Source organism: Schistocerca serialis, chromosome 4 (assembly GCF_023864345.2).
Source record: "Schistocerca serialis cubense isolate TAMUIC-IGC-003099 chromosome 4, iqSchSeri2.2, whole genome shotgun sequence".
Taxonomy (NCBI): domain Eukaryota; kingdom Metazoa; phylum Arthropoda; class Insecta; order Orthoptera; family Acrididae; genus Schistocerca; species Schistocerca serialis.
In genome coordinates, this window is record NC_064641.1 from 596,978,510 (window position 1) to 597,003,668 (window position 25,159).

The 25,159-nt window shown below is 37.2% G+C and overlaps 1 protein-coding gene and 1 non-coding gene across 2 annotated transcripts in view; one reads left to right on the forward strand and one right to left on the reverse strand.

The window, feature by feature from the left end:
* The window catches only part of LOC126475358 (jouberin-like), a 270,176-nt gene extending 245,677 nt beyond the window's left edge, over positions 1–24,499 (reverse strand). The window contains exon 1 of the mRNA XM_050103172.1: positions 24,215–24,499. Within this exon, the coding sequence (XP_049959129.1) occupies positions 24,215–24,367 (153 nt within the window). The 5' untranslated portion in view covers positions 24,368–24,499. The remainder of the gene's footprint in view (positions 1–24,214) is intronic.
* On the forward strand, positions 3,513–3,587 carry Trnas-cga (transfer RNA serine (anticodon CGA)). Its single transcript has one exon. It is a non-coding gene; the product is annotated as a tRNA-Ser (tRNA).
* Positions 24,500–25,159: the final 660 nt, after the last annotated feature.

Below are 25,159 nucleotides of genomic sequence, written 5' to 3' on the forward strand. Positions count from 1 at the left end.
CTCTGATGGACTAATGTCTGGTTTGATAATTGTATCTCCTATTTCTTTCAATGAATTAATAAAAACATCCTTGAGTGTTTTAGGTGGCATATTAATTTAGTCTTTTTTAGTATCTGTGGCAGCACTATTAATTATTTTCGAAGCAGTTTTGTATTTATTGGTGGAATTATATATGCTGTTGGCATTGTAGGTTTTTTGGCTTGCAGGATGGCTTTTTTGCATTCTTTCCTGCATTCCACATAGGCTGATTTGGCATAGTCAGATTTCATACTATTGTATATGTTGTACAGTAACACAACTTGTTTTTTAGATCTGTCAGCTGTTTTGAGATCTTGATTTGTGGCTGCTGTCCGTTATATTTTCTTTATGGGAATACTATGGTTAAATAGGGTCAAGAATGCATTAAAAAATCTATCAAATATTATTTTGGCTGGCAGGTCATTACCTGATGTGTAATGTCCATCGACACTAAAATAGCCAAACAAGTCTCTGTCAGCAAGGGAATTACAAAATGTGTTAATTTTATCCTCAGTTACGGGTCTGGAAATCACAATTGTTGGGACAGGTCTGTTTGTATTGCTCCTATTGAGGGGAATTTTACTTGCATAATTTAGAGATACAGAGTCATGGTCTGAGAATGGGAACACTACAACTTTGCATGTGTTTTCAGTGGTCTTGAAGTTTACAAAGATGTTATATAAACATGCTTTGTTTCTTGTGGGTCTGTTACTGACATCAACACTAAAATAGCCAAACAAGTCTCTGTCAGCAAGGGAATTACAAAATGTGTTAATTTTATCCTCAGTTACGGGTCTGGAAATCACAATTGTTGGGACAGGTCTGTTTGTATTGCTCCTATTGAGGGGAATTTTACTTGCATAATTTAGAGATACAGAGTCATGGTCTGAGAATGGGAACACTACAACTTTGCATGTGTTTTCAGTGGTCTTGAAGTTTACAAAGATGTTATATAAACATGCTTTGTTTCTTGTGGGTCTGTTACTGACATGATGTAAACTGTATTGTCTTAGTAAGTTTTCCAGTTCTGCGACACTACCCTTACATTTAGTAACAACAAAATCAGCATTCAAATCACCTCCTATTGCAATATCATAGTAACATGTTCATTTTTTACTAAAAATATGTTATTGCTTCCCTTTAGTGATGTGTACATGGATACTATCATTAGCTTATGACTATTAATGATTATACCCATAACTTCAAAGTGCTGTTTATCACACAAGGAATTTAAGTCAAGTTTGGTTATTGTGCAATTGAGTGACTGGTTGCTTTAAATTGCCACACCACCTCTAATGTGCTCTTTCCTACAGTAGCTATTTACTATACTAAAGTTGTCAAATTTGGTAACTGCAAGTTCATTCTCATTACCCCAGTGTTCACTCAGACATAAAACATCAAACTGGTTATCAAGACCAAAATCATTTATGATAAGTTCTTTATCTTTCAGTCCTTGAATGTTAAGGTAACATATTTTAAGATCTCTACTCTTATTGCTTACACTATGGTGAATGGTTTTCAAACCTTTTTACAAGGCTTATCTTTTGGATTTCTGCCTCCTGTTGCCTTTTTACTAAAAAATTGTTCACTTGTAGTGGCAGCACATCAACTGTTGTATGCCTACTATTCCCTCCTTGTGATGATATTGTAGGTGAGGCTGCTATTACAGGAATTGATGGAACTGCTGTTATGGTGTGTGGAGGCACTGTTGTGGCGTCTGGTGACTGTGAAGATGTGGTTGTTGCTTCTCCTGCTGCTGCTGTTGAGTCTTGCTGATGAAGTGTGGTAGGTACTGCTGCTGCTGCTGCTGCTGCTGCTGCTGCTGTAGGCATTGTTGTGGCAACTCGTGACTGTGGAGATGTGGATGTTGCTTCTGTTGTAACCGCGGACCCAACCGAATAGCACGCACGCCCTGCCGTCGCATCGCTTGCAACAGTTTCCCGTCGCGACCGCCAGCGGCGCGAGGCGTTGCCGCCGACCGAAGACACCTCGCCATTGCTGAGTTGAGGCCTACAGTACCCTCTGGCTACACGATATAACAGGAGCGCTGGCCCCGAGTCAGGGGGTCTGGCAGACAGCTCGTTGCAGTCGTCAGTGCCGTCGTTCGTTGTTTGGTTAGCTAGTTCACTGTGTGATTCAGTATTGTATAACGACTTAGGCCACGAATCAGGAATATTCTTTGGACACTACTTGAAACTGTATCTATGGTACACTCTTCACTGTCAATAAAGCCAAGTAACTGTTTTATACTAGCTGGCGCTTATTAGGCACTAATCGTTTTCCTGCCACCAGATTTTAGTCACAACCTAGTCACGTCCTACTCCATATCCAAATTATGCTTGCCACGCCCGGGCAGCCATAAAAGCTTCATCTTCTGCTGCTGTTCAATCCTGTAGGTGAAGTGTGGTAGGTACTGCTACTGCAGCATTTCTTATGTGTGTAGGTACAATTGCTGCTTCCACCTCCACTGCTGCTTTAGAAGTAACCATTTGTTCAGGCTCTGCTTGGGTCAAGGAAGGAACTGGAAGAGCAGCAATTACTTCTTGGTTGTCAGATGCTTTCAGTATCATGCTGATGTTTTGCCACAGAACCTTCTTGCCTTCGTTATTAAGGTGCGTGCCATGTCTCGTGTAACAATCTCTTTGCAAGCAGTCCAGACTTACAAAATATGCATTTTGGTAGGCCCTGTAAATCTCTGAGGACTGCCTGTTTGCTTTTAGGATTTCCACGTTCACACATGACCATTCCAAAAGGTCATGCCTATGTGGAATTCCGATTACAAAAACTGATTTCTCTTCTGTTGAATTTAGTATTGCCTTAAGGTTTCGTGTTGCACTGTGGAGATTGTTTTTATAGACATTATTGGCTCCAGCTATGACAACAATATGATGATCATTTTCAGTTTCTATGTTTCTAACGAGTTCCTAAATGGGTGCATCTGGTTTGACAATACTAGTTGCTTGTATACAATGACTGTAACATAGTATTTTTGCAATTTCACATCCATGGCTGTCAGAGAATATTTTCACTTTGAGTTTGTCTTCATGTTTATTGCAGAAGTTTCTGCTCATATGCTTGTCACTATATAGATTCGGCGTGTTTTTGTTGTCACAGTTTTCCGTGTTGTCGCAGTTTTCCATGGTAGAAGTGGTGTCAAATTTTTAGACCATATAGTGAATACTGAAAGTTTAAAACAAGATCCACATAGAATGAAATTTTCACTCTACAGCGGAGTGTGCGCTGATATGAAACTTCCTGGCAGATTAAAACTGTGTGCCGGACCGAGACTCGAACTCGGGACCTTTGCCTTTCGCGGGCAAGTGCTCTACCAACTGAGCTACCCAAGCACGACTCACGCCCTGTCCTCACAGCTTTACTTCCGCCAGTACCTCGTCTCCTACCTTCCAAACTTCGCAGAAGAGCTTCTGTAAAGTTTGGAAGGTAGGAGACGAGGTACTGGCGGAAGTAAAGCTGTGAGGACGGGGCATGAGTCGTGCTTGGGTAGCTCAGTTGGTAGAGCACTTGCCTGCGAAAGGCAGAGGTCCCGAGTTCGAGTCTCGGTCCGGCAAACAGTTTTAATCTGCCAGGAAGTTTCAAGATCCATATAGATTGGATGCAATAACTTGGTGTATTGCAGCATCAAAGAAGAAGCAACTCAAATCATATTTCAGAATGGTAGGATTTTATAGGGACTTTATACCAAATGCTGTATTAAATGCACCACACATGATAGCCCTACTCAGACACAACATACTTTGGCAATAGGTGCAAGATTTCAGTGTAGAATTCAATAGAATTACAGACAGTTTAGCATCAGTACCATTATATGTTCACCCAAACTTTGACAAACCTTTCCATTTCGTGACAGATGCCTCAGAATATAGTCTTGGATGTCATTTATATCAGGAGAGATGAACATGCCACACAACAGAACATTACTCAACAGCATTTGCAAGCCAAATGCTAACACACCACAAATGGAATTATGGAATTACCAAAAAGGAAACACAAGTCACTGTATGGTCATTTCAAAATTTAAATATTAGCTGGACATGAAACAATAACACACAATGACCATAGCATGTTAACCTTTCTATTAAAAAGTAGACTTTTGCATAGTAGACTAACATTGTGGCCCCTGTTTTTACAGGTGTGTAAATTTTCTGTGCAGTACGTGTGAAAGAAGTGAAAACATAGTACCAGATGCATTATATAAGTAGCCAACAGGCGTAATATCAAATAAAGATGTGAGGGATAGAGGCAATTTCGCAGCATATTTCATAAAAGTAAATAAATATGAAAAGGACATTACATTACTTTGTTATAATTGAAATACTGTGCAATGCTAGAATGAAATGTTAAACGCACATGTATACATACTTAGAGCAGAATCCAGGGGAAAATCCACTAGAAGATCCATAAAAGACCTTAGTTCATAAAAAAATAAAAACAGAGTGAACTAATAGTTATTATGCATTCCTCTAAGCAGTATTAATTTATTAATATGGTACTTGAACGTAGGGTACCCTTATTTTGGATCCAAGAAATGCTTAATGCATACCAGGAAACATTATTATTTTAAAAATATGTTCCAACAGGTTTAGGAGAATATTGAGATCCTGTGAAACATGCTAAAAGGTTAAATTACAAACTCTGAAGAGGCACATCATGCTATACCCAATAACACGATAAGCATTGAGGGATTTAGTGGCTTAGAACTTCTACAAACCACTGCCCATAGGGGAGGGCGGTATGGCGTACATCGTCATTATTTCAGGGTCCTAGTCAAAATTAATCAAATTATATTCTTTACAAAGAGCTACAATCAACAGTGTAATATTTAAAGTGAGGGTCAGTTACTTCAGATATACATAAAAACTTAAGAACCTACTATCCGATAAGAGAACCCAATTTACTGCTAAACAGCTCACAGTGTTTCTAGCTTGGGAAAAGTCAATCACATCTTAATCTCCACATACCACTCACAAGCTAACCCAGCAGCCAGATCATAAATGAATAAGGTAAGCTGTGCTAGACACATTGCATGAACAAGCATTCTGAATGCGTAGACCTAGTGTATTGAGGTACCTTTGAAAACGTAATAAATTATCCCACTCTGTCAGTCAAGTTTCTCCAGTAGAGATACTAGGAAGACATACAGAAGGAGAACTGATATTAAAATGTATTCAATGGTCCATGGAAAATGAGCATTCCTCAGGAGCTAGTATTACAGTATCTTTAATCAAAGAAGGAGAAAAATGAAAAAATATATGAGGAAAAGGGTATCTCAGTGCCATGTAAAGTAGAGGAACAGGTTATATTTAAAAACTATAAATGGAGTTCAGAGAATAAAAGTCAACAGGTAAACTGTACCACCTGTATGAATAACCCTTCAAGGTTACAAAACTGCCACACCCTAAAACAACTCTCTTAGACAACCTGGTAGCATGAAAATTGAACGGCATGTATAGTACACAAGATTTGCAATAATAACCCTTCAAGGTTACAAAACTGCCACACCCTAAAACAAGAATCTTAGCCAACCTGGTAGCATGAAAATTGAAAGGCATGTATAGTACACAGGAGTTGCAATCTTTTGTAGCAAACCACCATCGAATAAATATTACTCATCTCAACATTTAAAGTAAAGGATGTTCAAAGAACCTCCACACTAATTTGAGGAACAAAGGGATAAGGGTAAATACTCTGTTTAATTTAAATGTAATAAAAGTATATTTATACATAACCTCAGGAGAACTGTATGAAGGAAATGCTGTTTTGTAACTATTCATACTGGGTGGTAGAAGCTAAGTGACTGGTATATTATGTTTTTTGGGTCTAAGGGCCCAGGTGCACTAGCTGAGGGACAGTACAGAATAAATTGAACTAAAAGATTATTTGAGTGAATATTATTAAGGCAAAAGACCTAGGAGGAATGTTGTTGGGTATTAGTTTGGTAGAAGAGAGTAATTAGTAGCTGGTGGTGAGAGCAGCTACAGTGGTGCACTGTTGGTGCTACTTGTCTAGTGATTTCCTTATCGAGTACAAGTTTTATTATTATTATTTCTCTTTCCCGTCTCAGACGTTATGTCTGGTTAAAAATGGAAAGTGACGCGGACCTTGATCAAGTGTGACTTCCTTTTAACTGTACAATATATGTTACATTGCATTTAGGAACTTTCGGGTAATTGAACATGTATCAATAATTACAGATTTCTGTAGTTGTATATATATGTTTGGATGTAGCTGTATTGCGTTGATGTACTGGTGGATATTGTGTGGTATGACTCCTGTAGTTGACAGTATAATTGGTATAATGTCAACTTTATCCTGATGCCACATGTCCTTGACTTCCTCAGCCAGTTGGATGTATTTTTCAATTTTTTCTCCTGTTTTCTTCTGTATATTTGTTGTATTGGGTATGGATATTTCAATTAGTTGTGTTAATTTATTCTTTTTATTGGTGAGTATGATGTCAGGTTTGTTATGTGGTGTTGTTTTATCTGTTATAATGGTTCTGTTCCAGTATAATTTGTATTCACCATTCTCCAGTACATTTTGTGGTGCATACTTGTATGTGGGAATGTGTTGTTTTATTAGTTTATGTTGTATGGCAAGTTATTGATGTATTATTTTTGCTACATTGTCATGTCTTCTGGGGTATTCTGTATTTGCTAGTATTGTACATTCACTTGTGATGTGGTCTACTGTTTCTATTTGTTGTTTGCAAAGTCTGCATTTATCTGTTGTGGTATTGGGATCTTTAATAATATACTTGCTGTAATATCCGGTGTTTATTGTTTGATCCTGTATTGCAATCATGAATCCTTCCATCTCACTGTATATATTGCCTTTTCTTAGCCATGTGTTGGATGCGTCTTGATCGATGTGTGGCTGTGTTAGATGATACGGGTGCTTGCCATGTAGTGTTTTCTTTTTCCAATTTACTTTCTTTGTATCTGTTGACGTTATGTGATCTAAAGGGTTGTAGAAGTGATTATGAAATTGCAATGGGGTAGCCGATGTATTTATATGAGTGATTGCTTTGTGTATTTTGCTAGTTTCTGCTCGTTCTATAAAGAATTTTCTTAAATTGTCTACCTGTCCATAATGCAGGTTTTTTATGTCGATAAATCCCCTTCCTCCTTCCTTTCTGCTTAATGTGAATCTTTCTGTTGCTGAATGTATGTGATGTATTCTATATTTGTGGCATTGTGATTGTGTAAGTGTATTGAGTGCTTCTAGGTCTGTGTTACTCCATTTCACTACTCCAAATGAGTAGGTCAATATTGGTATAGCATAAGTATTTATAGCTTTTGTCTTGTTTCTCGCTGTCAATTCTGTTTTCAGTATTTTTGTTAGTCTTTGTCTATATTTTTCTTTTAGTTATTCTTTAATATTTGTATTATCTATTCCTATTTTTTGTCTGTATCCTAGATATTTATAGGCATCTGTTTTTTTTATCGCTTCTATGCAGTCGCTGTGGTTATCCAATATGTAATCTTCTTGTTTAGTGTGTTTTCCCTTGACTATGCTATTTTTCTTACATTTGTCTGTTCCAAAAGCCATATTTATATCATTGCTGAATACTTCTGTTATCTTTAATAATTGGCTGAGTTGTTGATTTGTTGCTGCAAGTAGTTTTAGATCATCCATGTATAGCAAATGTGTGATTTTGTGTTGGTATGTTCAAGTAATATTGTATCCATAATTTATCTAAAAACAAAGATGATGTAACTTACCAAACGAAAGCGCTGGTATGTTGATAGACACACAAACAAACACAAACACACACACAAAATTCAAGCTTTCGCAACCCACGGTTGCTTCATCAGGAAAGAGGGAAGGAGAGGGTAAGACGAAAGGATGTAGGTTTTAAGGGAGAGGGTAAGGAGTCATTCCAATCCCGGAAAGACTTACCTTAACACACACACACACACACACACACACACACACACACACACACACACACACACACACACACACACACACACACAATTTGTATTATTTACCATGTTGGACAGTGGGTTCAGAGCAAGGCAGAACCAGAAAGGACTTAATGAATCTCCTTGGTATATTCCACGCTTAATCTGTATTGGCTGTGATGTGCTATTATTTGAATTTGTTCGGATATTAAGTGTGGTTTTCCAATTTTTCATTACTACGTTTAGGAACTGTATCAATTTAGGATCTACTTTGTATATTTCCAATATTTGTAGTAACCATGAGTGGGGTACACTATCAAAAGCCTTTCGGTAATCAATGTATGCGTAGTGTAGCAACCTTTGTTTAGTTTTAGCTTGATATGTCACCTCTGCATCTATTATCAGTTGCTCTTTACATCCTAGTGCTCCTTTGCAACAGCCTTTTTGTTCTTCATTTATAATTTTGTTCTGTGTTTTATGTGTCATTAATTTCTGTGTAATGACTGAAGTTAATATTTTATATATTGTTGGTAGGCATGTTATGGGGCGATATTTTGCTGGGTTTCCTGTGTCTGTTTGATCTTTAGGTTTCAGATAAGTTATTCCATGTGTAAGTGTAGCAGGGAATGTGTATGGGTCTGCAATGTAACTGTTAAATAATTTAGTTAGATGTGAATGTGTTGAGGTGAACTTCTTTAGCCAGAAATTTGCTATTTTATCTTTTCCAGGGGCTTTCCAATTGTGCGTAGAATTAACTGTTCGGGTGACTTTATGTTGCAAAATTACCACTTCAGGCATTTGTGGTATCATCCTGTATGTGTCTGTTTCTGCTTGTATCCACCGTGCATGCCTGTTATGTTGTACCGGGTTTGACCATATGTTGCCCCAGAAGTGTTCCATGTTTGTTATGTTTGGTGGATTGTCTATTTTAATGTGTGTGCCATCTATTGTCTGGTAAAATTTCTTTTGGTTTGTGTTGAATGTTTGGTTTTGTTTCCTTCTATTTTCACTTTTTTTGTATCTTCTAAGTCGCTTGGCCAATGCTTGTAATTTCTGCTTCTTTTCATCTAATTGCTCTATTATTATTATTATTATTATTATTATTATTATTATTATTAGTTGTTCTGTGTGAGGAGGACAAGGTTACAACAGGTACCTAAGAAACAGGGTCCAGTTTACCCAGTTGTAAGATGACTAGCACAGAGTAGTTTGAACTTGCCGACCTGGAGAGTTTCTGACAGTACTCATATGAAGGTGGTTTGATAAGTCTGGTAAATTCCATGAAAGAATGGACCATTTTTGTTGCACCTTCATGGATATGGATGGTAAGCTTGATTATTCCAAGGATTCCATGTCAACAATGTAAAGTGCACAGTGCGTGGTAGACAGCCTTTCTGAGTTGATCAGTGTGTAAACTATGACTGAAAATTGAGAAAACAGAGTTTCGTGCTGTTATTAACCATTTTCATTTCAAGGGTTAGACTGTCACACAAATCAACGAAGATTTGGATGATGTAATGCAGACTCTGCACCATTGTTGAACAGCATTCACTTTTGGATTAATGAATTTAAAGGGGGGCGGACATGCACCAAAGATTAAGCACACACTGGCCACCAAACTGAGGTCACCACAAAGGAAACCACTGACAAAATCCATTACATAGTAATGCAAGAGCACCAAATAAAAATTCAGGAGATTGCTGAATCTGTAGATATCTAAAATGAGTGAGTGAATAATATCATGCACAAAGAATTGGCTATGAAGAAGCAGTGTGATGCGGGTACCGCAATTTCTCACAGTCTACCAAAGTGCTTCTGGCATGTTTCCACAAAATTTCTGGCATTGTTTAATCAAAATCCTCAAGAGGTTTTGGATCAATTTGTGGCTGTTGATGAAATCTGGATCCATCATTACACACCTGAGTCAAAACAGCAGTCAAGACAATGGACGAAGACTGGTGAAAGTGCACCAAAAAAGGCAAAGGACATTTTGTAAAATGATGGTCACAGTTTTTTTTTACTTTCATTTTTTTTTTGGGGGGGGGGGGGGGGATTTCCGCGGATTAATCCTCATAGATTACTTTGAAAAAGGCAGAACAACCCTTTTATGCTTCATTGTTGGATTTTTTTGAAACTTGTGTTGGCTGAAAAAAAAAAAAAAAAACACAGATGATGCACAAAAAAGTGCTCTTTCACCAGAAAACAAGACCGTCCCACATATCAAAAATAACTATGGTGAAAGTGCATGAATTAGGCTTCGAACTGGTTCTTCATCCCTATTCACCAGGCTCAGTGTCAAGTAACTTCTTGCTGCTCCCTAACTTGGAACTTTGGTTTGCTGGGATGAAATTTTCATCAAATGAGGAAGTGATAGTTGCAGTCAATGAGTATTTCACAGAGTTTGACAAAACCTATTTTTCTGATGAGATGAAAATGCTAGGGATTGCTGGACTAAGTTGAGGAGACTACCTCTGCCATAAAGAAGACTATGTTGAGACGTTTGGTGAGTTGTTTACAACACAAACATTTTTTCATGCTTTTTTACCAGACTTATCACACCATCATGCGTGGAGAGCTGCATCAAACCAGTCTCTGGACTGAAGACCTCAACAACATCATCACACCATCCTCAAAAATTATATGATTATTTATAGGTTACTAGTTGCCTGCTCAATTTTGCAGCAGCAAGTTCATTAGTATTTGCAGTTACATTCCCACAGGTAAACATATGTGTGGATAAAAAAAAAATGAGAAAAGAACTAGCCAACCTATCTCCTACAGGTTTATATAGGCTTAGATCTGCCTATGGCAAAACATAAAACAGAAGAATTACCCCTATATATGTCTATAAACAGATAGCAAGCAAAACGCGTGATCCAATGGACATATTATATTCTGTTTGTTACTTATTCTGGTAAGATCACGCGGATTAGTATATAGTAAATTTAAATAATGATGGCTTTAAACTATGTAGTTTACCAATATAGTGTGGAATACCAAACACAACTGACAAACCATGATCACACTCAGTGCTGAAGCATATTGCTAATACATCATTATCCTCTGCCATTTCGCTGAAGATTGAATATAGTTTGTATCGAGAATGGAAGTTGGAAATTACAGGAGGAGGATATTATTGAATACAAATATTGAACACGCAGTTGATAAACAAGCATATTACCTACATCTATAGTAATAATACAATTGTAAACTGTTGTGTGTGTCTGCCTGAACATGCTAATCTCCAAAACTACTTGGTGAATTTTTGTGGGGTTCTTGTGTCTGTCTGCCTGAACACAATAATTTCCCAAATTAAGATAATTTTTTATCAAATTATTTTGTGAAGCTTTCAGCTCATTTTCTTTATTTGTTGTATGATTGTACAATTACGGCCGTAGGAGGAAAGATGTACATGGCATAGTGTACCATTAACAAATCATCTGTAAAGTAAGTTACAATCTTGTGAAATGTTTTGTTCTTATGTTAAATTAATGCACTCAATGTATAACACTTCCTATTCACATGCCTCAAAATGGCCTAAGGCTGAAATTGTACAACTGTACATCAAATAAAGATAATGTCAGCTCTCAGCATCACTGACTTTGTTTGTAATTAACAAAAATAACTTCAATTCTTGTACACCGTCAGCTCTTGTGAGTAAATCGAGGAAAGTTTTGTAAAAATTGTTAACATTGACTGCACTGATTGGAAAGAGGAATGAAGCACATGGTGTTGTGGTAAGCAGAGATTAGCTTTCAAATAAGTTTCTATCCAGATAATTATTCAAAGGAGTAGATCATTCAAACAAAGTTACTCACGAGTAAATTACTCACAGATAATGGTATTATTCCTCTTGGCAAATACAGATAATTATTTGTTATTTATTGTTCATAACTTAAATAACAAATAATGTAGACTACAAGCATGTTTTCTTTGTTTACTTCATGCGTAGAATTCTATAACTAGTGTTTGTTTTCTGAGCTCATTGCAGTCTCTATTTGATAAATAACTAATTAAAGATTTGCTCCAAAATATGCTTTGGTGATTCAGTAAGTTAAACTTCAGATTACAAAGCTAAAAATTTGGGTTTCAATCCCCTATTGGCCCTATGATTTTCTCTGTTCCTTGTTGCTTCTTTCACCTATAGCAATGAGAAATGTGTCGAGTCAAATTGCACACTGTTTTGGAGTACACATTTAAATGTAGGTCTCCCAGTAACTGGCTGTGTTAAGTTGGTTCAGAGGTGTGAGGAACACAAGGGCACATCACTTTGCCTAGTAAAGCACTGCAGTGTGTACAAACTTTCAAAGTAGCTGCCACTGGCTCTGAAAGCTTGCCTAATTATAACCTTCTTTTATGTGTGTGTTCTGCTGCCGCTTGGTGAGTAGATTTTGTATCTGCCCGAATATATGTATTTAGTATTTTGTAATTTGTTACTCATAAAATTCAATAAAATTCATTTTCAGTGCTAGATTAAAAATGCAGAATTCTTTGAGACTTTATGCAATTCCTGAATTTCCCTGTGAGTTCACTGATTTTTTCAGGTAAAATGTAGTTCCCCGAGAATTCCAGGTTTTCCAGAAGGACAGCCACCCTCAAAAACATATCATGGGTGGACAGCCTCAGCAGTTAACATTGCCAATGCACCCCAATTCAACCAGCTCTGCACTTGCCATGCCAATACTCCCCCCCCCCCCCCCCCCTTACTACCACATCGAAGAACTCTAAGTAAGTGGAGAAAGATGAGAATGCAGCCAACAGAAACTCTTAATCTGCTGCACGTTCCTCCACTATATGAAGATTCCTTACACTGTCGGATATGGGTGTCATGTTCAAATAATTACGCAATTCGCTCATGATTGTAGTTGTACAAAATGAGTGAACAAAGCAAGAGCTCAGTTAGTAACAACTAATATCAACACACTTCAAATCTAACTAACTCCTAAAACATTTGTGGGCCCCTGGATTTCCAAAGTCATGCAAAAGTTTTTTTTAGTATCAACTCTGAGTAGGCTTTCCATAACAATTACATCAATTGAATAAGTTTTGCCCAATCCAACATGTGTCTATGTAGTTACATGCAGCTTTATGACTGAAAAATTTTGGAAGAGACACTGAGTTTCTGAGTACATAAAAGAGTTCATAATACTGCAGCACACACAACATTATCACGGAAATGTTAAGAAATTATTGAAAGACTTGTTTGCCTTTCTAGACAAACTGCAGTTATTGCAGCAATGTCTTACAATTTAAACACAAATAGTTTACCCGCACTGATGTCCATGACAAAGCGATGTTTATAATAGCCTTAAAAATATATAAATGATCAGGTCATGAGCTTCAGACGATGTTACTGACTAGAATGAAAAATTATTTTGATGTGATTTGGGGGGTGAAGCTAATGTAGAATCACAATGAATGTATTTACCAAAAACTATAGGAAAGTTGATGATTTTTCAATATTTGCAGGAGAAGATTGTGATTTGCAGGTCTTACATCATTATCCTGAAATAAAGACAATTTCAAGAGATATAACATACCAATATACTCTTTGTATATGTAGAATGTATTTTCCGTATTGTTTTGCAACAGAAAATCTTCAAAAAGCAAATAAACTTTCTGATGAGATGTTTAAAAAAAGAGTGTTCTGAAAACTAATTTCAAGGCTACAAATAGCACATCTGTTGAATAAATAATAAAGAATTGGAGCAATAAGTCTCATCAGATTTCAAATTTATCTATTATTCAGAACACTTTTTATTCACAGACCACGAACAAATGTTTTTACTCATGTAAAATAATAATGTTTTGAATACATATTTTTATTTGTTATTCACAAATGACCAATAAAAACTTTTACGTATATTTGTTATCCATCAATTGAAAAAGTTTTGCCCAACTCGGGTGATAAGGAAAGTTCATGGCACATGGCACTGCAAATGTACTGCCTGTGTGCAGGTGAGTATAAATGTGTGACATCTGCAAAGGCTGAGGGCAAGTGCTCACTCAGCTGTGTCATGCTTGGTAGGTTCTGTTGTTCAGTGTGGTAGCATCAGTCATCCTAGGCAAATTTCACCAAAATATGCGAAGTGCATTTGCACTCTCTTTCATGTACTGAAGCCATGTGCAGCATGGTGATTCGACACACACATGTAAATGTTACTGCAAAATTGGTAAAGATTATTTCACCAAAGAACTAAGTTGATCAAATATTATTATTATTATTATTATTGTATGTAGGAGCATGCTAGAAAAATACAGTGACTATATGAATGTAAATGATTATTTTTCCCATTGGTTATTTAGCTATGTACACTGTAACCACAAACCCTTGCAACACCATTGTTTATTTATTGTGTAAAGCCATAGATTTACCTATAGGACAAATAGTATAAACACGAAAACAATTCTTAATTGTGAATGAGATTATACTTTTTTTTTTTTTTTTTCTATTTTTCTTGAGTACTTCAATAACTGCAAGACTGTAATACTCTCGTAAACATTTGTAGGTAATTCATACCAACATGGCTATGCATTTGGAACTGACAACTTGTTTTGTGATGCAAACAATGAAGAACTATGTAAGAACTCCTTTCTACTCAATCAATTAATTGATAACACATAAGTTACCACCGTAAAGTTGACATTAAATTGCTTGTTTTATGATGCAAGATTCTCTCAGTTTTGTGTAGTCATTTCCTCTTCTGGTCTGTCTTCATATGAGCACAAAGCAGAATTTGGCTGCTTCTATAACAACATGTACTAGTGTACCTATAGATGAAATGGTGTGCATTGTGAATACGTCATTCATGTACTGATGATGTTTTATTAGAAAGCAAATTAAACAAGATAAAAATTAGTTTCTTGAATACTTATTAGTTTAACCTATTATGTGAAGCCATTCATTCACTATATCAATTAATTGATAACACATAAGTTACCACCGTAACGTTGACATTAAATTGCTTGTTTTATGATGCAAGATTCTCTCAGTTTTGTGTAGTCATTTCCTCTTCTGGTCTGTCTTCATATGAGCACAAAGCAGAATTTGGCTGCTTCTATAACAACATGTACTAGTGTACCTATAGATGAAATGGTGTGCATTGTGAATACATCATTCATGTACTGATGATGTTTTATTAGAAAGCAAATTAAACAAGATAAAAATTAGTTTCTTGAATACTTATTAGTTTAACCTATTATGTGAAGCCATTCATTCCCTATATAAAACAGAAAACAAACACATTATCTTTATTAGATGGAAAGAGTTATCTAAACAATGATATTTTTGAAGCATTAGAAAAATCAAACTAATTGGCAACAAGCCTTTTTTCTGCATGACTAGCAAACTCCGAAACTGCTTTACTTTCTTTCTCTTTTAGTACCAAGAATCTAGTGCACATTCAGTGCAAAATGGTAAAACATTCGCTCATTCTGTGTGCAGGTATATGAATATGTCTTCACTAATTTGGAAATTTTCTAGTTATCTTAAGTGTTCAAAATGTTGGAGTACAACTATATTCCACCAGTGACCACTCTGCACATTTTTCACGACCCGCTTCATTTAGGTAGCTTAATAAAACAGTCTCAAAAAAATTAATTGGAGTGGTTAATATTTTAAAGACATAGACGTATAGGTTGAAGTTAGATATAGCGGAAGTTAGTAAAGTGAGGTGGTAGAAAGAACAGGGGGAGTAGGTCTACTAATGAATAATAAAATATGAATGCAGGTAAGCTACTATCAACAGGATAGTGAACACATTACTGTAGCTGATACAGATATAACCCCAACATCCACCACAGTAGTGCAACTTTATATGCCTACTATCTCAGCAGATGATGATGAAATTGAAAAAAAATGTGTATAATGAGAGAAAAAAAATTATTAAGATAGTTAAACACAAGCTTTTTACAGTTACATCTCCTGGAGCAACATTATTAAGGTAGTAAGATTAGATGAAAATTTAATTTTAATGAGGAATTGGAATTTGATAATAGGGCAAGGAAGATAATGCATGTTTGACCATCAGTTGCTTTTATTTTAAACCCAAATACAACCAGTTTCAGTCATGGACCATCTTCGGGGATAAGGGTTAATATGGTTTAAGCCACCATGATACATTTGTCATTAATTAAATAATGCATAGAGCATGTCATGAATATCAATATACGACACAGGACTTTTAGAAGCAAACATACTAAGTGATCTGTGCACACTTTTAGGAGCAAACATACTGATATGACATGCTCTGTATACACTTAGTATATTTGCTTCTAAAAGTCCTGTGTTGTATAATGATATTTATGACATGCCCTGCATATTATTTAAGTAATGACAAATGTAATGTGGTGGCTTGAAACATTTTAACCCTTATCCGTGAAGATAGTCCACAACTGAAATAAAAACAGCTCATTGTCAAACATAAATTTTATACGTTACTTGACGACTGTTGATCGTCATCTTCCAAAAATGTTTTGAAGACAATATGGACTGGGGAAATGAAAAGAAAGCGGGAGAGCTTGATAGAATTTAGCACAGATCACAGATCAGTCAGTCATTGCTAACACTTCGTTTGGGAATCATGAAAGTAGTTTGTGAAAGGTGTATGGACACGACCTAGAGACACCAGAATGCTTCAGATATATTACACCATAAGACAGATTTTAAACGGCAAAAAATTTCTAGTTGGAGATGGGGGATATGGCTACAGTTCACTGATTATGAACTACAGACTAAAACTGAGTAAACTGCAAAAAGACACGAAATTAAAGAGATTAAGTCAAAAGAACCAGGGGTTGTTGAGATTTCAATGGGAGCATTAACCGATGATTGACTGAAATAGGTGAAATGAATAAACAGAAGAGGATTGGGTAACTTTGAAAGATGAAATACTGAAGTAACACAAAAATGCAGAAAATAAAACATACAAAAGAAAATACAGGCATCTTAATGCTGAGATTGATAGGAAGTGCAAAATAGCAACGAAGGAATATAGGTCAAGGGAAGTGTTTGATTCCAATGTGTCGTCATAGCTATGTGTGTTTTGGTATCGTGAGCTGCTGTTGACCTATGTAGGTCAACAAGAGTGTCCGATTCAAATTTTTGTTTCTCAGGTGTTGGTTTTGAGGTATCGATAGTTGTGGTGTGATAATAATTTTCTGAGTGTTTGTTTTTTATTTTATGGTTTCGACAAATGTGGTTGAGCTACGCAGGTGAAGAGAAGTTGTGGTGTGATTATAATTTACTGAATATTTGTTTTTTATTTTGTGGTTGAGCTACGCAGATGAAGAGAAGTGACCGATTCCTGTCGTTATTGTAAGTGTAGCGGAATTTGGGAATTTCGTGGTGTTTTTATCTCATCGTTCTGTGTGGTTTGGGATTGTGGTGTGTGTCTGTATGTGTTTATATTTAGTTTTTCCCCACCCAAAAACCCCCAATTTCCTGTGCTGGTCACAATAGTCTGATTACATTTTTGGAGGGAAATGTATTTGTTGGTTTGTATGTATTTTCGTGTTTGTCGTCGTGTTTATGTAATGACGTCATAGGTGCCGTATTGGAGATGTTGAGAATGATCATTTCCGCCATATTGGTGACGTCATGTGTCAAAGTAGACAGGTGGAATCAGATGCTTCTGTAATCCCAGATGGTTTTTAGGCGGTTTCCCATCTGCCTCGGTGAATGCGTGCTGGTTCCCCTTATTCAGCCTCAGCTACACTATGTCATCGAACACTGCCTCCATGTACGCGTACACCGTAATTACTCTAACACGAAAACATTTGGGGTACACTCATCTGGTATGAGACGTTCCTGGGGGGTGGAGGAGGGGTGGGGGTGGGGAGAGGGGGAGGATGGGTCCAGTGGGGGTCGAAAACATTTGGGGTAAACTCATCTGGTATGAGACGTTCCTGGGGGGTGGAGGAGGGGTGGGGGTGGGGAGAGGGGGAGGATGGGTCCAGTGGGGGTCGAACCGCATAATAACCCTAGGTTCGGTGTGGGGCAGAGGTGGGGGGTGTGGACTGCTGTGGCCCGTTGTGAGGTTGTGAACCACTGAGGGCTACAGCAGGACGAAGCCTCTCTGTCGTTTCTAGGTCTCCAGTTCAATACACAATACACCATATAAAAGGAGAGCTTCCACTTTTAGGTTGTACAGGTTTTATAAACAACTGAAATTTTTGCAATACATAAAATATGTTTTATTACCACATTACCACATAACAGGCTCATAAAAATCAAAACCAAGCCTTATATAACACAATTTTAGTTTTGAAAGATGAGCAAGAGATTCATTTTTCAAGCATTTTAAATGGTTCAAAAATGTATGTAAAAGGTCCAAAGACTTAAAGGTTTCAATTTATACAACTTCTTTGCACTCTTTTTTGTAATGAAATTAGCCAGTCAATGAACTAAAAATGTGTTCCACTGCTTCAGTATCTTCCTTTGATATAGAGTGATGCCTTCCTGTTGAACCAATAAAAACTGGAGCACTTACAATTTTCAAAACATTATGAACAGGAAGTGAGCACTGATGGTGTTGTTGATGTCCTTCAGCTGGAAACCTACAGCCAACATCTGGTCCATGTGGTAGCATAAAGTTCACTATAGTTTCGTCTAACTCATAACTGGTGTCTATAATCTCTGTAATCCACCAATCACAGTCATACACACACACCACAAACATCCCCCTTCTCAGGTTGTGAATCTTAATATTACCCTGCTGTTTATGAGATGTTGGCCGAATGAAAGAAATTTCTTCTTTCTTCTTCTTTAAAGTGAGTGCAATATGAGTTTGCCCATCACTTTGAGTCCAAAAATGTGTCTTCTGAATTCCTTTCATAGGAGTAGTATGTTTAGACCATTCTTCTTTTTTCTGCTCATGTATTTCTTCCATTTCCTCTTTGTATAAAAGAATGAGGGCTGTGGTGTGTAAGATTTCACAACTCTCATAAAATCCTCAGAATTCTGAATCACTGCTGTATTTGGTCTGGAAAGATTATGTTTTGTAGCATGGTGCTTCAGCAGGCCGCCTACACCATCACAAGGCCCCGTCCAGTAGCACTGTATACCCAGTCAGTTGGCAAAAATGACTTACTCAATTCAAACAGCTGGTAATGAATTTTAAAATGACTACGAGCACCATCATAAATAACGATGATCTTCTCTGCCCCCGTTTGTTGTTGAAGAATTTTGCGCATTGCTACCAAAGAAAATGATGAGTCATGGCCTGTGGCATCACTTATATATAACTCCAACATCTGTAGTCTTGTTTTGAAAATATGTCACTCCTGTAAAAACTGAAACCTGATCATTACTCCAATGATACAGGGTACTTCTTGTGGGAGAATTACAGACCAGTTCTCAGCAAAATCACAGTGAAGCACTAAAACATAATTCTTCAGCCTGTACGCAGCCTTCACTTTTGCAATGTGTTGTTGTTGCAATTTCTTCAGATGCTAGTATGTTACTGCTTTCACTGACCATTTACCAAGTTCATCAATGAAACTGTCACAGGCAACAGTTTTCTTAATCAATTTATTTTCCTCCCATATCGCAAATGTAATTTCTGCAGAGTTATCTGCTACATCTTCCAGGCCAAGTGTCTGTAAAGACAGTCCTCCCTTTCCAGGGGAGTCACCATATTCTTGAAACAAACAAGTCTCTTGCTTTACGTCTCGTGCAAGCCATGTATGTCTTCACTTTCACAACTTTTTGACCTTCAACTGTTACAGTTATAGTGTCTTTTTTTTGTTGGCACTCTGGTAAGAACAGTCCCATTTATCTTCCAGATAAAATGACTGCACTATTTGAACTCAAGGAGCTTCTACAAAATGACCATAATAGGAATCTGGTCTTCCAAAGACTCCTCTTACAGACCTCACATTTCTTGATTTGTCTACCATGTACTTTGAACTGATGGAACATGGTTCAAAATTGTTTTCTTTGAAAATTTCTCTGGAATAATAGTTAAAACTTGCACCTTTTCATTGTAGGATGCACAATATTCTACAGCTGAATTGATATTTGTGAAAAATTCCTGGAAAGAGCTGCAAGAGTGCTTTGGTTTTTTTCTGAACGTGTAATTTCTACTTTGAACGGTGTAGTCGGTTTTGCTGTAGTGTATTGATCCATAGCTTTAGAAATTTCTCTGCCCTTTCTTGATGCATAGAGCTTATGACTGGGCTTCACTGGCCACAATTTCTTAACAGAACCAACACCTACCTCTGTAGCTAGATGACTGATTCAGGGTATTTAATCCTCTATTGATACAAAATCTGCACCATGGGAGGCTGCACCTTGTTAAGATACTATCATTGTTGCTATTCTGTCAAAATATTTAGAACACAAAAAGTAATCACTGGAAACATCTTCACTTTGAAACAGAGTCTTCAAATGAGAACACTTATTCCCAACCTGCAAAAAGTCTGTTTTTTGTCTGTCTTATATAGCATTCTTTTATGGATATGCAAATAGTCAGCACACTTCACTCTTCTGTGGCCCCAGTCAGAAGACATTTGAAACAGTGCTTTCCCCTAAAAACACTGCAACTGTGTCAACTGGCAAATTCCTCAAGAAAACACAGAGCTCACTGGATGGTCTCAGATTTCTTAGACGCCTCTTCAGTATATAGGGTGTTACAAAAAGGTACGGCCAAACTTTCAGGAAACATTCCTCACACACAAAGAAAGAAAATATGTTATGTGGACATGTGTCCGGAAATGCTTACTTTCCATGTTAGAGCTCATTTTATTACTTCTCTTCAAATCACATTAATCATGGAATGGAAACACACAGCAACAGAACGTACCAGCGTGACTTCAAACACTTTGTTACAGGAAATGTTCAAAATGTCCTCCGTTAGCGAGGATACATGCATCCACCCTCCATCGCATGGAATCCCTGATGCGCTGATGCAGCCCTGGAGAATGGCGTATTGTATCACAGCCGTCCACAATACGAGCACAAAGAGTCTCTACATTTGGTACCGGGGTTGCGTAGACAAGAGCTTTCAAATGCCCCCATTACTGAAAGTCAAGAGGGTTGAGGTCAGGAGAGCACGGAGGCCATGGAATTGGTCCGCATCTACCAATGCATCGCTCACCGAATCTGTTGTTGAGAAGCGTGCGAACACTTCAACTGAAATGCGCAAGAGCTCCATCGTGCATGAACCACATGTTGTGTCATACTTGTAAAGGCATTTGTTCTAGCAGGAAAGGTAGAGTATCCCGTATGAAATCATGATAACGTGCTCCATTGAGCGTAGGTGGAAGAAGATACTGACGAAACTAAAATGAGCTCTAACATGGAAATTAAGCGTTTCCGGACACATGTCCACATAACATCTTTTCTTTATTTATGTGCGAGGAATGTTTCCTGAAAGTTTGGCCGTACCTTTTTGTAACACCCTGTATATATTAGCACTTAACAACTACAATACAGAAACCTGCAATGAATAACCAAGACAAAGAAATTATAACACAGTATAAAAAATATCTGCAACAATGAAAGTGAAAAGAAATAACTACAACAAAAAAAAGGGGATAAGAATTAACTGCAACAAAAAAAGTTATAAGAAATAACTGCAACAAAGGCAACAGAAATAAACAATGTAACAAAGAAATTAGTAAGAAACAGCTTCAGCGAAGACATGCATTACCCTTGAAAGTTAAAAAAAGTGATTTTTTTTTTTTTTTTAGTAAAACCTGCCCAATTTAAAAGTGGAAGCTCTCCTTTACAGAGAATGTAGTATTACATGGTACTAATCAACAGAAACAAAATCTAACGTTTCTGGATTGGCATTTTTGAAAGGAAAAAAAAAAAAAAATCTGCAAATTATAAAAAAAATTCAAAAGGTGAAAGAAAAAGAACTTTGACAGATATGTCCAAACTGAGGATACCACTGTACTCATTAAGCAATAATCCTTCAAATGAAAAAGCTCTAACAAAATACCTAGAACTGTTACAGAGATACAGCATTTTAAAATTTTTTCCGAAATTTGCATCTTCAAAATGGTGTTTGCAGCATCATCTTTGGAGGCTTGTATCTGGGGACTGGAATTTTTTTTGGAGAAACCAACTAAATATGTGTTTCTTACTTACTTACTCCTGAATTTTAACATATGTTAAATTCAACAACATCCAAGACTATGAAGGGTCAGATACAGATTATGCCAACATATACAGAAACCATATCGCAGTTATAAGGTTTAAAGGGTATAAAAGGGAAGCAGTAATTGAAAAGGGAGTGAGACAGGGTTGTGGCCTCTTACAAATGTTATTTAATTTGAACATTGAACGAGACGTAAAGAAAACCATTGAGAAATTTGGAAAGTGATTTAAAGTTCAATGAGAAGAAATAAAAACTTTGCAGTCTGCCAACGAGACTGTAATTCCATCACAGACAGCAAATGACTTGGAAGGGCAGCTGTATGGAATGGAGTGTATCGTGAAAAGAGGTTGTAAAATGAATATAAAAAAGTAAAAGAAAAATAATGAAACATAGTTAAATTACATCAGGATAGCCTTGAAGAATTAGAGTTGGGAATGACACATTAAAAGTAGTAGACAAGTTTTGTTATTTTGGCAATAAAATAACTGATGTTGTCTGAAGTAGAGATTATCTATAATGCAGATAGGCAACAAAAACAAAAGTATTTCTGAAAAAGACAAATTGTTTTCTGGAGTATAGCCTTGCACAGAGGGGTAACATGGGTGGTTAACAGTTCAGGCAAGAAGAGGATAGATCTTTAAGTGTGATGCTACAGGAGACAGCTGAAGGTTATATGTATGCAGCAGATAACTAATAACCAGGATACAATTTGTTGGTATATGAAATGCAACAAACACACAGTCTCATTTCTAGGTAAATCAGGTAGCAGAATGTGGTTCATTGCTAGAATACTAAGGAAATGCAATCAGTTATCAAAGCAGACTGCATACAACAAAACTTGTGTGACTCAGTGTAGAATACTGCTTAAGTGGGTGGGACCCACATCAAATAGGACTAACAGGTTAGGTTAGGTTAGTGTTGTTTTAACGTCCCGTCGACAACGAGGTCATTAGAGACGGAGCGCAAGCTCGGGTTAGGGAAGGATGGGGAAGGAAATCGGCCGTGCCCTTTCAAAGGAACCATCCCGGCATTTGCCTGAAACGATTTAGGGAAATCACGGAAAACCTAAATCAGGATGGCTGGAGACGGGATTGAACCGCCGTCCTCCCGAATGCGAGTCCAGTGTGCTAACCACTGCGCCACCTCGCTCGGTGACTAACAGGTAATACTGAATGGGGTACAAAGAAGAGGAACACAAATGGTCACATCTGTTCAACCAATAGGAAAATGTCATGAGGAAGCTGAAAGAAGCGAAGTGCAGATGTCTGAAAATAGATGTAGACTATCAAGTGAAAATGTACTAGAGCAAACTTCCTAGTTCCTGGAGCAAACTTCAAGTGTTTACTCCAGGAATACAAAACAACCCAATACGTATCAATCTCATACAGATCGCAAAGACAAAATTGGATTAATTACAATACGCACTAAGGCACGCAAGCAATCATTCTTCCCAGAATCCGTATGTGAATAGAATGGGAGAAGACACAATAATCGACCAATGGGACGTACCCTGTGCCATGCACTAGGGCCTACAAACTCATTTGCAGAGTACAGGTATTGATGGTTCAAATATGCGCAGTTTGAAACAGAGTGATGAACAAAGCCAATTAAAACACAAATTCTGCGCCCTGTCACAACTGTTGCAGATGTGCATTTATTTTAACATGTTATTTTATTTACTCAAACTAGTAAATCGGGCAATTTCCAAGGAATGGTGCATATCGGACTTCGATGTGCACCGTTTTGTGGAAATTACCTCAAATCCAACTGTAAGAGAAAAAAAATTCGTTGAAATTTACTGAGCTCTTCTCTTTTTCATACTGTTGTGCAAAACGAAAACCTTTCGTCTACATTGCATTTTCTTTGAATTTCGAGGCTTTACATGTGCAATAAACAAGTAATTCAGTCAATTGGCTGCCAATACAGATCGTACACTACATTCATCCACTGTATAATCACTAATTACATGGATTTCTGAATAACAATCAATAAATATTATCAAAATGTACAAAAAATTACGAAAAATACGAGTGCTTATACATGTGATACTAATTTTCTCAGCAAAATAGTGCCGTGCATGTCTCAGTGTTTTGCTATGACGAACGAATACACATTTTGTGTGTGCTCAAAAAACATACAAACGTTACTGCAACATCGCGTATTTACATGTCTATGAGATGTCTCCTTAGATCTCTGCGAACGCTTCACGGCAGATCTTAACAGTGATTCGAACTGTTTTCGTGTTTTGTCTCTCAAGTTTCTGTTGGCACACGCAAGAGGCACTTCGTCCTCTTCCATGTAGACTTTTACGAACACCATCCAATTCCGTCAAAAACTAATTCATCGACATCCATTTGTAAACAAACCACAGGTATTCACTATTCAGTTCAGTACTTCGACCAAGTATCTATGGTCGAAGGTTCAGTAACAGATACCTCCATGGTATATACATTGCACATACACAGAGTAAACCACAGACATACGTGTCTCTGACATTTTTGGGAGACCAGAGAACACATTTTTAATTTATTTATTTGCCCTTTGGAGAATTTTCTCTTTTTTCCCATCAAATACACATTTTTTTTATAAAAGATTATAACAATATCGAGCACAGAATAAAATATAAAGGAGTGACGGGAATATCAGATCACATAGTGCTATATACACTTTAAAAAAAAGCCACGGAAACGTCGAGAAATCGACTCAAGGCCAGTCACCACAACACCAGACACACACGCAAGAACAACACCGCAAAAAACACAACGACCAGGTCCACCAAGATAGAGGAAGTTCTAGGGAACACCACAGTCAGTCCACCCCCTCGGATAAGTTGTTAGGCATTATGGTCCAGACCATCAATCTCGTCATGGAAATTATGAAGGAATTCATGGAGGCAGAACACTCAGACCCTCGTTGCCCTTCAGGCAGCAATCAAAGAGTCGCTCCCCTCTGGGACTTCCTTAGTAGTTTCAAAACCCCATCATGGATAGACAACCAAATATCCAAGACCTGACCATGTGCGTTTTTAACACAGACGGCATTGTTAATCAAGAGGTCGAGTTCAGAGAACTTATGAAGGAGTTCTCCATCGACATATGCATGATGGGGGAT